The sequence below is a fragment of the Grampus griseus genome (assembly GCF_964374135.1).
Source record: "Grampus griseus genome assembly, chromosome: 1".
Taxonomy (NCBI): domain Eukaryota; kingdom Metazoa; phylum Chordata; class Mammalia; order Artiodactyla; family Delphinidae; genus Grampus; species Grampus griseus.
The window spans coordinates 25,783,487-25,799,246 of record NC_139017.1 but is presented as its reverse complement, the minus strand read 5'-3'; the positions used below and the strand labels follow the sequence as shown (position 1 = coordinate 25,799,246).

The 15,760-nt window shown below is 47.0% G+C and overlaps 1 protein-coding gene across 1 annotated transcript in view; it reads left to right on the top strand.

Moving 5' to 3' along the window:
- KIF26B (kinesin family member 26B) overlaps positions 1-15,760 on the top strand; it is a gene marked incomplete at both ends in the record, with an annotated part of 500,266 nt that overhangs the window by 185,993 nt on the left and 298,513 nt on the right. The window contains one exon of the mRNA XM_082652451.1: positions 11,984-12,520. Within this exon, the coding sequence (XP_082508577.1) occupies positions 11,984-12,520 (537 nt within the window). The remainder of the gene's footprint in view (positions 1-11,983; positions 12,521-15,760) is intronic.

Below are 15,760 nucleotides of genomic sequence, written 5' to 3'. Positions count from 1 at the left end.
CCTGCCCCTCCTGAGCCCCCAGCCCTCCCGTCCTACCACGTTCATAGCTTTTTCAGTGATTTTGCTCATCTCAGTGACTTTTCAGTTCAGACTGTCTCACTGAAGATCATTATGGAAGAGAGAAGGGTAAGCGGTATTGCTGACTATTCTGTGATTAATCTATTCCACCCTGAACAAGGAAACAAATGTCTAATGATAGACGGTTCAGTTCTAGGCCTCCAAGCCCAGATCTTATAACTAGGTCTTGGAAGTTGTTGATCTGTTAGATGTTTCCAGGACTCCCGCTGCCAAGGGTGTGTGACGTCATCTCTAATGTATCATGAGTGGAAACAGAAATGTCCCGTCGGGTCCTCATCCTCTCGGAGTCTCCTCCAGCCGGGGGCACCTATGGCCAAAGCCTCTGTGACTTCCCTCACCAAACCCAACCGGCATGGAACCCGGCACATCGTCTGTGCTACGTAATAAATGTGGTTTTCACAGGAACAAAGAAATCTCTGGTCTTCTCTATAATGGCACCAAATTACATCTCAGAGATGACTTCTTCTTGTCGTGGCATTGGTTTTCTTTCTCCAAGAGAAAGTTACCTGCCTCAGCGGCTTGAAGGGATTTCGTAGTCATAGCAACCTCAGCAGCACCCTCTCAAACCCGGGCAGACGGCAGAGCCAGGGGTGACTGGGCTCCGCTGCAGCCACCTGAACCCCGACCGGATTCACGGTTTCGTGTGGTCAGAACCTTGGGGCTCACTTCAGCCTTTCCCACCACACTCTTGGAAACAGCGAGTGGTCCTGTCAGCAGTGCCCGTCGCACCAGGCAGGGCAAGGGCATGCGATCCAGATGCGAGGGAGGCCCGAGGCGGGGGGCGGCAGAGTGAGGGGTTTAAAAGCCTGAGGCCAGTGCCCGCCCTGGGTTTGCCCACCCACATACACTGTACTGGCCCGCTTGTCGGCCACCACCCAAGAGTCAGCATAGAGCCTGTGCTTTTTAGAGTTTAGTGTCTCCACACTTAAGAGAAAACGAGGTAGATGAGAGCCCAGATTAGTTTCTGGATTTAGAACCCCCCCCCTTGTGGTCCTGCGTAGAGATTCCTAGGAGAGCGTGTGAGAAGGAAGCAGGGAGAGGGCTCAGGCCAGGGTTTCAACCTCGGCACAACTGACGTTTGGGCCTGGATCATTCTTTGTCATGGGAGTTTTTTCCTATGCAGTGTAAGACATTTAGCAGTATCCTTGGCCTCTACCTACCAGATGTCAGTAGCCCCCTCCCAGTTGTGACAGCGAAAAATGTCCCCAGGTATTTCCAAATGTCTCCTAGGGGTCAGAATCACCAGGGGTTGAAACCACTGGATTAGGGAGAGAATTTGGTGAAAAGACATTTGCTTATACCTGTAGTCTTGGACTATGTCCCAAGAGCCACTTATCATCGTTGTGAATGATTGTCTAGAAAAAGCGGAGGCCTGAGGTTTTCAGAGGAGTTGCAGTCCATTGGCTGGCATGGAGAGCTCTGCAGGAAATGGTCAGCTGCTCTTCAAAGGCCACAGCTAGGCTTAGATACTTGCAAGGGAGAGGTATCTCTTCCTTCTTCTCCCTCCCCGTCTCTTCCTCTGTGACACTGAACCACTGAATCACCCGGGAGGCTTGTTAAAATGCGCCCAGAGCTCCGCTCCCTAGAGATTCTGAGCCAGAGGACCTGGGAGGGGGCCTGGGATCTGACCTGTTCTGAACTTCCCAAGTGCAGGGGCGGGGGATGGGGATGGGGTGGGGTCTGGAGGCGACACCTTGAGAAACAAGGCCCCAGAGGGATGTCAGACACAACAAATGTTCCCAGTCCTCTGAGGACACTAAAATCTAGCATGAAAAAGAATAAGGAAAAGGAAAAGACTTTAGCACAAAGCAAAAAGTGATAATCCGTAAGAAAGATGAAGCTAATAGATGTGGGAACCCCTTACACTGAGAAGAGACTCACTCACTCATTCAACAAATGCTTTCTGAGTGCCTACTCTACTTCAAGCATCGCTCTAGGCATTAGGGAGTCAGCAGTGAATAAAATAGACGAAAGTCCCTGCTCTCATTCGGTGTATATTTTGTAGGGGAGACAGTGAACAGACTTCCTAACGATAGATCATGTAGAGAGAAAGCAGAGCAGAGGGTCGGGGAATGCTGGGGGTGGCTTGCAGCTGTAATTAGATGGTCAGGGAGGCCTCATTTACAAGGTGATATTTGACCACCATGAAGGTGGTAAGAGACAGTCAGGCACGTATGTGTAGGGGCAAATTTTCCATGCAGAAGGAAAAAGAAGTACAGAGTCACTGAGGTGACAGTGAACATTCCCTGTGTGATCAAGGACCAGCTCAGGCTCTTGTGGCTGGAGCAGAGTGAGTCAGGGAGCAGGGGCAGGAACGGAGGTCGGAGAGGGAATGGGAGGCCAGGTCCTGCGGTGCCCAGTGCAAAGACTTTGCCTTGACCCTGACGGAAGTCGGGTGGGGATGCGGGAGGATTTTTAGCCGAGGAACGCCAGGATCAGATTTAAGACTTACAAGGATCACCCTGGCTGCTGTCTTGAGTAGACTCCAGTGGGGCAGGCGTAGAAGTTATCATTACTGTTGAAATTATGGTATGGTTTCTGCCCCCTAGGAATTTACCATGATGGTGGAGATAGAGCATGTACAACCCTAACTAACAAGGAAGTGTTTGCTAAGTGACGTGAATCACTCAGACCAGAGAAGTGTGATGGAAGCGCCTTCTGGGAGTCAGACTTCATGGACAAGTTGGGCCCTACGATGGAAAAACAAGATTTCTTTTCAGCTTAATGGGTATATGATTGACATTTAGTAAATGGTACACATCTGAAGTGTACAATTTAATATGTTTGGTCATATGTATCTACCCATGAAGCCATCAGCACAGCGGTGAACATATCTATTACCTGCCCCCCCACCAAATTTTCTTGTGGTTTACAGGCAGGGTGGGAATTATCATCAGGGCAGTAACGTAAGCAAAGGCACAGAGATGGGAAATGCGGGGGCTTCTGTGGGACAGAGGGAAACCCACCCTGCCTGTCCTGCAGGGTCACACGGGGAACCCGGAGAGAGATGTCTGACAAGACAGCTTGAAGTAAACCACATGGGCCCCAAAATACTGGGTTGCAAGGCTTAGGTCACAGGGGGACCGGCAGAAGTGTTTAAGTTTGTTGTAGTTTATGGTCAAAACAGAGTTTATTTGCTAAAATTTCATCTTTTAGAAACACAAGCAACAACATCAAAGTTTAGGTACTTTATCTTTTTGTAGTTAAGTCCAAGGAAACACAGCCAAGTAAATTTCTGCAGTGTTTCATGCATACGAAATCAATTACAGAAAAAAGAAACATTAGGCAAATTTCATAATTAGATAATTAACAGATTCCTCAGTAACCTTATACTAATACAACTACTCACAGATTGAAAATAAATCCATTTGCCACCTGATGGTACATTATAGCCCAGACATAAAAAATACGTCTAATCTAGATAGACTTTAATAATTTAAAGGTCAAATTTTAGCAGGTCATACTACAGTCGTGATCAGTTCTGCATATTTGTAAAGTCCAGCACATGATTTTCGTGTCCTGTGGAACATGAACTTTAAAGTTAAGGAAAACATTTTAAGTAGGTGTTGTGAGTCTCCTCTCCCATCCTAAGCTCTTAAACTATTTATGAATGGATCCTTCTTCCCCAGCAAGATTTTCAGGTTTGAAGATAGGTTTGCTGATGTGAAATCCTTTCTCTTTCTCCATCTCCTGGGTGGAGTCTGGCAACTCCTCGGAGGCACAGGCCAGTTGATGGCTCTGTGATTCGGCCTGAACAGTCAGCACCCGCTTTGGAGCGTCACCCGCTCCTGAGGGAGAAATGAGGAATACTTTTCAGCGAGAGGCATCATAGTCTCAGTTCCATGGAAATGAATGACTCTAGGATTATTTCACCTCTTAAGAGAGAAGGCTGGTAGTCATCCAGTCCATGCTCAGCGATATCAGCTCAGGAGTTCCAGGGACCCACTCTTATATTGGTTTCTTCCAAGAAGACCTGACTTCCTCTAATGTAAGAGGTGGTTAGCTGAAGATCGCAAGTTCTCTTTACCATCCCCGCACCTCTTAATTCCAAAAGTGCTTGCTAAATCCTCCTGGATATAAGTAAGCCCCAGATCATTGTTGTTCTCATCGTCACCATCATCTGAAGTACCGAACTGATATAAACATGGTACTGCTTTAGATACTGAGACGTGAAACACTGATAATAATCACCACCGTTATCGAGCATTCCCAAGGACCAGGACTGTGCTAAACATGTTGCGTGTATAACCCTTACGTTACTCAGTAAAATAGGGACTCTTATCATTTCCCATTTTTACATTTAAGGAGACTGAAGCTTGGATAGGTCACACAGCTACTAAGTGATGGAGCCCTGTCTCGAACCGTCCATACTCGCTACCAAACGTTTTCAAAAGGATCGAGACATTGTCTGTGCCATTCAGTTGGAAAAGATGAGAGACACAGACGTAAAAAATTTCTCTGGTCATTACGAGAAACACCTCACCTATTCTTTTGAGTAATTCATGAACTTTTCTTAATCACATTAAGTTCCAATTAAAAACCTCCCTTTTCTTTTGAAGCAGATAGGTCTTATCGTCTGCAACACTTTTTCACACGTTGCAGCAAGCAGCCCTATTAATTGCATCCTGCCTGCGTCTGGTGCTCCCAGCAGCCTCCGGTGCTGAAGGGAATCATTCAAACTGAAGTGCACGTGCATCTCTAATGGGCCCGCATCTCTCTGCTCGTAACCCAGGTCAGGATTGCTTAGGCTGTGCGCAGTCACTACGGTCCAGGTTAATTTGGTTTCTCGTGTAGAACAACTTTGGTCTGACATTTAACATTTCTTCCTTTGACATTTTTTTTTTTGGCGTCTCTCTGAGCTCATTATCCAGCATCTTTTACATTCATTCTTTTTTACACGCTAGGATCAGTGCTTGTGTCCAATAATGATGAAAAGCCTGGGGTTCGGATGAGGCCTGGAAGGCCAGAAGGAAGTTTCACGTTCATGGAGCCGGTCTGTGGGCCACCTGTGATTCCAGGGCCTGGCCCAGCTGCTGTCACTACGGTGCTGGTTGTTTGGGCTGTCTCAGGCCTCACGGGAGCAAGCTCTAAGTGTAACACACCTGGTCACCTCTTTCATGCCCCTCTTCTTCCGTGTCACTAACTTTGGAGAATGAGCCCCGCTGTGTGAAACTGAGTGCAGCACTCGGGGATTTTGAGTTTGCACCGTGTGTCAGCGAGAATGGCAGCCCGTGAGGGTGGTCACTCTTCTCTGCAAAGAGTGTTGGGATGTCATTGCTTGTGACACAGTCTTAATTTGTTCCCCGGCTTCCCTCTCAGGTTGTCATATGCCTTGTTTGTGGGTCTGGGAACTCTGAACAGCAGGAGTAAAGGATACTGACGTCTGTCTTCCTGCTGGGTAGATTTGGTATGATGGCTGGGTGAGTAGCGTCTCATGTGAGAGACTCTGGGTTCCCCAACCCTTTGCATCCCCCTTGATCTTGCACGTCCCATCAAGCACGTGTGGACAGTGAGATACAAGATCAGGGGCTGATGAGCACGGAGGAACCCAATCTTCCTGGGGAAGGAGTTACACCCACTGGTTGGCATTTTGGGGGTAATCCTTAAATTTCAGATTTTAAAGTCTCCTTTCTGCCAGTGGAATTTGTTTTTTCTTCTTCTGAAATTACCAAGGTGAAACAAACCCAGTTCTTTGGAGGGACCTTTGAATCCAAATATTTGAATGTTTCACTGTGAATGAGAATATTTGTTTTCTTGGGTTCGATTCACCTGAGCTTTGCTACCTGTTGTTTTGCAAACTTCCAATTTTGCAGCTTCCATTAAAAACAGAGGATCATTCATATTGACACCTGCCTTTGGGGACAGAACTGCTGGGAAGACAGAACTGCTGGGAAGAATGCTGAGATTCATGAGAAAGAAAGGACACGGATAGGGAATGCAGCAGGAGGTGGGGAAGGGGCGGAGGGTGCAGACCCTCGTGTGGAAGGATTACAAGGCGTGTGAGGGTAAATTCCCTTGATCTTCTGGGAAACTGCCCGCGGTGGGGAACAAAACATTGCATTCTTGGAGTTCTAGCCATCATCCTGGGCCTCACGGGATAGCATTTATGGAAGAAGAAAGTTTAGGAACAAAGTGGAAAGAAACTGCCTTTGAAGAACAGCTTAAATCTTGTTAAGCTTGTCACTAGAGGCCTCTAGAATAATAAAACAGGAGCAAACATCAACAGGAATTTTCACAACACATGCTGGACGCTGACTCCGGCTGTTGCTTTCCTCACAGACCCAGAGGCTTTGGGGAAATGCACTCCAGGTACTCTTTTGGCTAAAATAATCTGCAAAGAAAAATCCTCTCCTTGCAAGTGGCACGAGTGTTTATTGCCAAACAGCCCATCCTTCAGAGGATGAAGTGGGACAGAAAATAGTGAGGACACTAGTAAACAGCTTGATTTGCCTGGGCCGTAGTTCTTCTTTTCTTGCTCAGGTTCCAGAGTCTCCACCCTCATTAGCAGCCATGCCTCACGTGTTGAAAGCTGGCTGCTGGCTCTTGGAAAATAAGCATGCTACCTACTTGCTGTGTGGCGGGGGGGTGGGGGTGGGGGGTGAGGGCTAACCCTGATGGAACAGGTGTGTAGTATTAATCTGGAGATTTCCAATGATGAGCTGGCCTGATGGTTAAAAAAAAAATTCTTTGCATATAAATATTGTTTTCTTGGGAACTTAGGAAAAAGTAATAATAGATTGTGTATTGAGGCAAGCGAATAGAGAATCTAGGTTTTTTTGTTTTTTTTTTTGTTTTATTTTTGCGGTACGCGGGCCTCTCACTGTTGTGGCCTCTCCCGTTGTGGAGCACAGGCTCCGGACGCGCAGGCTCAGCGGCCATGGCTCACGGGCCCAGCCGCTCCGCGGCACGTGGGATCTTCCCGGACCGGGGCACAAACCCGTGTCCCCTGCATCGGCAGGCGGACTCGCAACCACTGCGCCACCAGGGAAGCCCGAGAATCTATTTTAATAGTTTAAGGAAGATTCAGATAAAAGGAGGATATCCAGATTATGGTTGACTCACATTAGGCTCTTTAGCCAGGCAGAACAAATACAATTGGAAAACTATATTAACCCTAGAGTTGAAGGAGTTTATTTCATGACAATTTCCTAAGAAGTGACTAGCTCACTTAGACAAAATAAGTGACAGATGGACCAAAACCAACTTCATTATCGACTGTTTCAGCTTTGGTTGAATTCTTTCCGGTTATTTATCTCACAAATATTTGTTGGGCCCTTACTATGAAGTAGACACTATTCTAGACTTGGGGCAATTAAAGATGAAAAGAATATTTCCTCTTAGGGAGCTGACAGTCTAACAGACAAATAGCTCTACAAATAAAGACTACAGACAGAAAGATAGCTCTTAGAATAGAGGTGCAGGAAAGCAGGATAATGACATGATCAGATTTGCATTTTAGTTAAATCCTTTTTTTGTGTGTGTGGAGGGAGGGTTTTGAGGTCAAGGCTAGAATCAGGGAAACCATGATGATGTGAGAAACGCTGAAAGCTTTCTCATGGCAGTGGGCATGGAGAAGAGGGACAATTCAAGAGCTTTTAGGAAGGACCATCAACCACACTTGGTGATTGGATTGGAGGGCAAGGGAGGAGACGAGGAAGGTTCTAGACTTCTAGCCTGGGTGCCTGAGTGGATAATAATACTGTTTACTTTGATAGTGACTATTGGAATAAGAATAGGATCAGGGGAAAATAAAATTAATTTTGAATTGTCAGTTTGAAGAGTATTTATCTGGATGATGTTTTCTAGGGGGCGGTAAGGCTCAGAGTTCAGGAGAAGGGCCAGGCATGGATGGAGATGGAGAATTCCCAGTCACCGGGATACAGATGGCTATGGAAGCCGTGGGTTCGGTTGCCCTTGCCTGAGGAAGAGAGATTTAGTCATGATCTCTTAGAGCAGTGTGCCAGAAGACATGTGAGTCAATCTTTGAGAGCCATTAGATTACGAGAGCCCTAGGGAACATGGCAGGACACCTGGTTCCTGAATGCCCCTAGAAGAAGTGGAAGAGCAGTAAAGGGATTGGAAAACCATTTTCTGGAGTTTTCTTTGTTCTTTTGTAGCAGTCACTAAGTGGGCAGATTTAGGTGTCTGCACATTAACTTCATTTATCCCTAACCTTCCTTCTAAGAACCTTTATCCGTTTCCTAAGTGTTTTCTTGAATTCCTCTTCATGGTACACGTGGAATAATAACAATTTTGTATTATTTTTGAAAGATGAGAATCTTTTGGGCACAGAACACTTATATTGAAAGTTTAGGATGAAAATGTTGCCCAAGTGCTGTTAGCCCATTTTCAAAGGTGCTGAAATAAAAATTATGACTCCAAAAATCGAGGTTTAACCGTTCATGGATTCCTGTTATTCCCATTTGACTATTTTCTGAAGTCACGAGATGAATCGGGATAGACGATATGAATGTGTTTGAAGCCCATGCACTAGGTAGCACGCCAGACTGCACACTTAACTCATTCCTTCTCTGAGTGCAGGTATCTTTTGGCGCCAGCTAAACGAGAGGGCGCTCCCACAGTTCTTCTTGGGTCCATGTCAGAAAAGCTCAGTAAGTGTGAGCCATCCATGATTCTGAAACCTTCTTTTCTCCCTGTTTGTTACTACTCTCCCTTGAAGCAGTATTCCCTTTGTTCCAGCACTTACAGAAAGCTATGTCTGTTGACCATTCCTCTTCGAAGTTTTGAGTTGCACTGAAATATTTATAGTGTGTAGACCAGCACTTGAAAGGGATTTTGGTTTCCGTAAGGTGTATCTTTTGACTGACTGAGGCCTTTTGATGATAAGAACTCACAAAAAGTTTCAGATCAAGGGTGGCTTAATATAGGGAACACCTCTTTGACATCTGTCAGCAATTGAAGACTCATGAAAGCATTCATCTCCTCCTTCCTCTGGATGAGACAACAGTGGGTTCTGGGCTCTGCCACGTGCTGGCTGTCGGGGGGGCCGTCCTGGTGGTGGGCTCAGCTCCGGCGCTCAAGGTGATTTTGTAGACCCCTCGGGAACCGGGAGGGGAGCGCTGGGCTCCATGGGTCTGAGTGTGTGCCGATTGGTCCCAGGCTAGAGGTGGCAACAAGGGGGCATGGCGTTTGGCAATCCAGGAGCCAAGTGGGTTCCCTGGAGGGTGAACTCAGAGAGAACAGGAACCGCTCTCGTGCATCCCAAGATCTGCGGCCTGGCACATTGGAGGCCAACATGCATGGCTTGTGGCAAGTCGAGCAGCAAATAGCAGTAGGCTGAGTGAGGAAGGAGCTGCTTCAAGGGAGAGCAGTGAAAACCAAGAAGCAGCGTGAAAAGGAGTCCCCAGCACCAGGCTGGTCTTGTGGAGTGGATGTATCTTTTCTGCTCCAGCTGCAGATGTCAGGGTCACATCTAGATTCTACAAGGATCTAAGATAAACTATGATGTGTGGATGGGACTGACCTTATTGCTGCCTTTTTTACTGTGATGCCTCCTCTTGGTGATTGGGGTAACCAAAATATTCTAAGTAAGCGATTAATTTGAGGTTTCTTGAGACCAAATAATTTGGTTCCTTAAAAGCATAAGCCATGGGTGGCAGATTGCTTTTGAATGCCAGTCTCTGATCTCTCACGCTGCCTCTAATTATGTAGTAGACCTGGGAATAAAAAAATGACTTACAAAACAGCTACAGGATAAAATACCATGTGGTCATTAAAAAAAAAATCACATTTTCAAATGACATATATTGACAAGGGAAAATTCTCATTATGTGAAAAAGCAAGAGTCTATATCTTGACACCTATGGGGGCCCAAATACTTCCTTTTGAATAAATGAACATTTCGTAGGTGAATGTGGGAAAAGCCTTAAGTCTGGGCAAAATTGTGAGTCCATTGATGAATATGGCTCTTTGTCTCTTGAAGTGGAAAATCATGGACTAGAGGTCAAGAAATCTGGTTGTAGTCCGAGCTTTTAACCCTTTTGGAGCTGTTTCCTTATCTGGAAACTGAGGTAATGGTCCCTAAGGGGCCCTTTTGGGTCCCACACATGCCGAGTTTTGATCAGGGACTCTGGACGAAGCAGCTCTCATCGAGGAGGGCGCCGCAAGCAGGTCGCATGTGGTTTGCATCGCTTCGTCAGCGAGACTTGATCACCCTTGACCTCCTATGGTTCCCCATCATTTTCTATGACCGTCTTGAGTTTCCACCTCCTGAGTCACTCCTCGCTGCTGCTGTGTAAAGAGCCCTCTTGATTTATTAATCAATTAATCAGTGCACGCTGAAGAGCTGTTCAGGGTAGTTAAACAGGGAAAACAAAATGCTGGAGCCAATAATCAAGATGGATCGTAATTAAGGGTGACCCTCCCACCGCTGATCTCCCTTCCCACCCACAGCTCATCAAACTCCAGTCAGCCCCGATGGGGTTTCCACCCCAAAAAAGCTCCAGCACATTTCGGAAGGGAAGCTTTTCTTCCAATGTCCTAAGGAAAACAGGCCTTGAGATAACCCTCATCAATTACCTGCAGCAATTGTGGAATCTCAAAAGTTCAACCAGGTCCCCAAAATAACATAGTGGCTCCGTCCATATATGCAGACACTGTCCTCTCCTGTCTCCATTTCCCTACACAGAGTCATGGAGTTGGAAGGACCTTACAATAAAGGCAGGCCATGGCCTTGCGTGACAGATGAGAGGTTCAGTGAGGCTAGGTAAGTTGTCCAAGGTCACACAGCTAATTGGTAGCAGAACCAGAACTAGAAGCCAAATATTTTGATACCCAGTTAACACACCTACTGCTTATTTCTCTGTGCAGTCTTGCTTTCCTATAAAAACTAAAGCAAAGTAAATGAAAGAAATCATCCTCATTAAATTCACTTTCTGATTTCTTTTAGATAAGGGCTTCTGAACGAAAGAGTTTTTAATAGTTTTAGATGAAGTTTCTGGGGAAAAGTATCTTGGACTGTTTATCAAGGAGACATTTTTCTTTTGATGGGTCAGGATATCAGACACATGGGTACAGGCATGGCCAGCCTGCCATGGGGCCAATGGTAAACAGAGTGAATCTGCAGGGCTTTGCTGGGCTGCTGGAGAGGCTAGATCTCTGGTCCAGAATCTGTTTAGTTTGGTTTTCTTCCAGTGGCACTTAGCGCACGGTGTTAATGAGGCTAGGATTTTCTTAGAATAGAATCTCTGTTCTGGGTCACAAGTAGTACCTCCACCTGCTGCCAACTTTCCGTAGTTCACGGGGGCCCACAATGCATTGGTCCAGAGTGACTGCAGTCACCCCTGCCAGGCCCGGACGACCATTTGTGTCTACTTAATGACCACCTTGGGAGCATCCAGGTATAGCTATGATTCTTTAGTGGACACAAGGGGAAGAATCTGGAATGTTCTTATTTGACTGGCCTGGTAAGGAGGATGCTTAGAAAGCTTTTTTTTTTTAATTCCTTAAAGTCTCCACTATAAAAATCTTACATTTGTTGGGCTTCCCTTGTGGCGCGGTGGTTGAGAGTCCACCTGCCGATGCAGGGGACACGGGTTCGTGCCCCGGTCCAGGAGGATCCCACGTGCCGCGGGGCGGCTGGGCCCGTGAGCCATGGCCGCTGAGCCTGCGCGTCCGGAGCCTGTGCTCCGCAGCGGGAGAGGCCACAACGGTGAGAGGCCCGCGTACCGCAAAAAAACAAAACAAAACATCTTACATTTGTTAAATGTGTTTGTCAACTAGGGGCTCGTCTGCCAATCTGGCTGCTCATTTCTGCTGGATGTCAGTCAAACAGTCAAACTCTTTGGGTACATCTAGGGCTTAACTCAGAAACCAGGCATCTGAATTGCGCTTACCAGCCTTGATTAATAGACTCTCCTTATTTTTTTGTTTGTGTGTTCTCCAGGACGCTGCTTTCTCGGCTGTGATTCACGACAAGCTCCAGGTCCCCAACACCATCCGGAAGGCATGGAATGACAGGGACAACCGCTGTGACATTTGTGCCACACACCTGAACCAGCTGAAGCAGGAGGCCATTCAGATGGTGCTGACCCTGGAACAGGCGGCTGGCAGTGAGCACTTCGATGGCTCACCTGGCTCGCCCCCAGCCCTCTCCAACATCCCCACTCCGGTGGGGTCCCGGCACGTGGGGGGGCTCCAGCAGCCCAGGGATTGGGCCTTTGTGCCCACCTCCTATGCCTCCTCCAACTACACAGCCCTCATCACCAGTAAGCATAGCAGCAAACCCAGCAGCCTCGGGGTCAGCAATGGGGTGGAGAAGAAGAGTGGGTCTCCAACCCACCAGGCCAAGGTCAGCCTCCAGATGGCCACCAGCCCCAGCAATGGGAATATCCTCAACTCAGTGGCCATCCAGGCTCACCAGTACCTGGATGGCACCTGGTCCCTGTCGAGAGCCAACGGGGTCACCCTCTACCCCTACCAGGTAAGTAGCCTCCGAGCAAGAAAGGGCTGGGCTGGCTACAGTTAAAGCAGAGAAGTGGGCAACACTTCCTGTTTCTACTTTGTCCTCCTGGGAACTCCCCAACTCAGAGCCTAATGTTTCCATGGAGCCCTGCTGAACAATGCTAAATAGAGATAAAGTATATGAGGAACGAGTGATCCAAGATAGCACTCTGTTTCCATCGTCTCTACCCTCTGAAGGAGAGGCCGACACCTTTCCTAGTCTCTCCCAACTTGAGAGACCTTAACCCTTTTCTATTTGCAACCCACCTTAAATACCGTGGGATTAGGTAACCAACCGCGTGTTCCTCTTTTCTTATTTTCTCTTCTCAGTTATTTAAATGAGCATGTACTCTCAAGTTTCCCTATAGAAATAAGAGAGCAGGTCTTAAGTCTGCCAAGGAATCTAAAATATTTGTCTTAATTTTGCTCGTGTGAGTTTTCTGTTGGAAGAGGGTTGGCTTTACCATACGTGTTCTCTGTGTCCCTTGAGTCACTCATGTGGGAAGCAGCAGAAAGTGTTGACTGTCGCTCTGGGGTGGAGAGGTGACCAAGGTCGTAGAGTGTATTAGCTGGGGTAGGTAATTGGGGCGGCAAGTGGTCTCGAGTTGTTTCTCGCTTGTGTCCCTGTCGTATGGGGTGTTTGGCGGGTGACCTTCCACTCTGATATCAGGACCCAGCCTCCTTCATCTAGCACATCACCCTTTTCCAGAGGCCTCAGAGTCTTCCACCAGACCTTGTACAACCAGCCAGGAACTGGAGGAAGAGAGAGGGTGGAGGATCTCACAGGGACATGTGGGGACCCAGCCTGGAAGGGGCAAGAATTCAGTCTCCTGGTCGCACCTTCTCTCAGGGGAGTCTGGGCAGGCCAATCTGTCCATATGCCCAGGAGAAAAAAGGAACACGCTGAGTGAACACATAGCATAGTTTTTGTTTCATGGGGCAAGGGTACCGGGAGACATAACTTGAGTTATCAATGTGGCTGATAAAATTCCTGGTGCAATTTCTAGAGTGTAGAAGGGAAGAGAGATTGTTTCTCTTGATACCTTGAAAGAAAGTGGGGAGCGTGGATCATTATCTTAAGAAGTTAGCGTTCTTGGGCCACCAAACTTTTCATTGCCTGGATGCTTTGTAGTTTATAAAATATAGAGCACACATCATGTTGTTTAAGCCCCCAGTAGACCTGTGAGGTCGGCCCGGCAGATGTTAGATCTTTCTTTTACAGGTGGGGATCAGCATGCTTAGAGAAATGGAATAATTACCTGTGGCCACAGAGCCGGTGCCAGACCAACGCCAGCTCTCCCCTGCCCAGGAGAACGGCTCTCCCTGCCACGGCTGCTTCCAGCTTTCTTAGCTTACTCCAGAGCAATCTCCGGTCAACATCTGTTCCAGATACGGTTTCTTTTCAGAAACCATATGGTATACCGAGGGAGAGGACTCCTCTTTTGACTTGTGGGCGCCTGGCTGCCACTTCATCTTTGGACAGAATTTTCTGGGTTGTAGATATAAATATACTGAGGAACCACTTGCACCCTGGTTGGGGCTTCATAGTCTAATGCTTGAACGTAACCATCTAGGGCAGGAACAGAATAGCTGCTTTCCGTTGCTGAATAATATGCCTTTTTTTTGGTTTGTAGTTTAAAAATAGACAATTCTGAAAATAATAAAAAGAGAATACATGTCTGTTGTAAAATAAAATTTAAAAAATATGAAACAGTTTAAGTAGGCCTTTAAAAATCAACATCACCCAGAAATAGACTACCTAACATTTGGGTGTACTTCCTCCCAGGATTTTCTACACATGCAGTTTCTAAAATTGTGATTATGTTCAATTCTCTGATCTGCTTTTCACTTAATATACTAGGGGCATTTTCCCATGCCATTATCTACTTTTCTAAAACATGATCTTTAATGGTAGCCTAGTATTCCATTATATAAATACTACCCATTATATGAGTATGCCCTAATTTATATAACCAAGCATCAATTATTAGAGTTTAGGTTTTTGCTACTATAAATAAAATGCTCTGGTGCACATCCTTCTACGCAGCTCATATTTTCTACACATCCTGGGCTGTGCTAGCCACATACTCATGTTACACAGACAACTCACATTTCACCTTCCACCTCCCTAGAGCACTTGTAACGTGTATCAGGTGCTAGTTAGAAGGTTCAGCTGCTGCACAGCGCTGATGAGTGAGGACAGAAGAACTTGGAACTGGTGCTTTCGTATAAAGTATTCAAAGTGTGGGGAAAGTTTCTGTAAGGGGGAGAGTTGAAGATGGAGCTTAAAAGGAAGATTAGGGAGTATTGGTACATTTAAAAAATTTGTGCAATAATTCTTTCTGCTCCTCCTTTTTTCCCCCTACCTCAGATGAAAAAGAATTTCCTGTACAATAACAAACGTTTATTAAGCTCTACCAAGTGCCGGACACTATGCTATGTGTTGGTGGGGGCTGCTGCCATGGTCTGGAATCCCAGGCTCCTGTCCTGTGACCCTTAGGGGAGGAAGCAGGGGAAGGGTGCATTGTGTGTTTTTGTAAATTTATTTATTTAATTTTTGGCTGCGTTGGGTCTTGGTTGCTGCGCGAGGGCTTTCTCTAGTTGCGGTGAGCGGGGGCTACTCTTCGTTGAGGTGCGTGGGCTTCTCACTGCGGTGGCTTCTCTTGTTGCGGAGCATGGGCTCTAGGCGCTCAGGCTTTGGTAGTTGTGGTGCACGGGCTCAGTAGTTGTGGCTCGCGGGCTCTAGAGCTCAGGCTCAGTAGTTTTGGCGCACGGGCTTAGTTGCTCTGCGGCAGGTGGGATCTTCCTGGGCCAGGGCTCAAACCCGTGTCCCCTGCATTGGCAGGCAGATTCTTAACCACTGCGCCACCGGCCAAAGCCAGATACAAAGGTGATTCCCGTAAGCCACCAACCTGAGATTGCCCTGGGTAAATTGGATTGCTTCTTTCCAACTCAGAACAGGCTAATTTCTGCATTTCCCCTGAGCAGTAGTTAAAGGGATCAGAGGAAATCTCTCTGGGATCAAGAGATTTGGTGCCTGGCTGTGAACCAGTGTCCCCGTGTCATGACTATGTCTTCCTGATGCCCTAGAGGGGGGGCTCTGGGTCTGGCTAGACTGAATGGCTCCTGTTACGGACATCTCCCGGCAGTAAATATTCTGCAGTTCACAGTCTGGCCAGCTCAGCAGAGATGGGTGACTGCTCTGAAAGCTGACCTCACT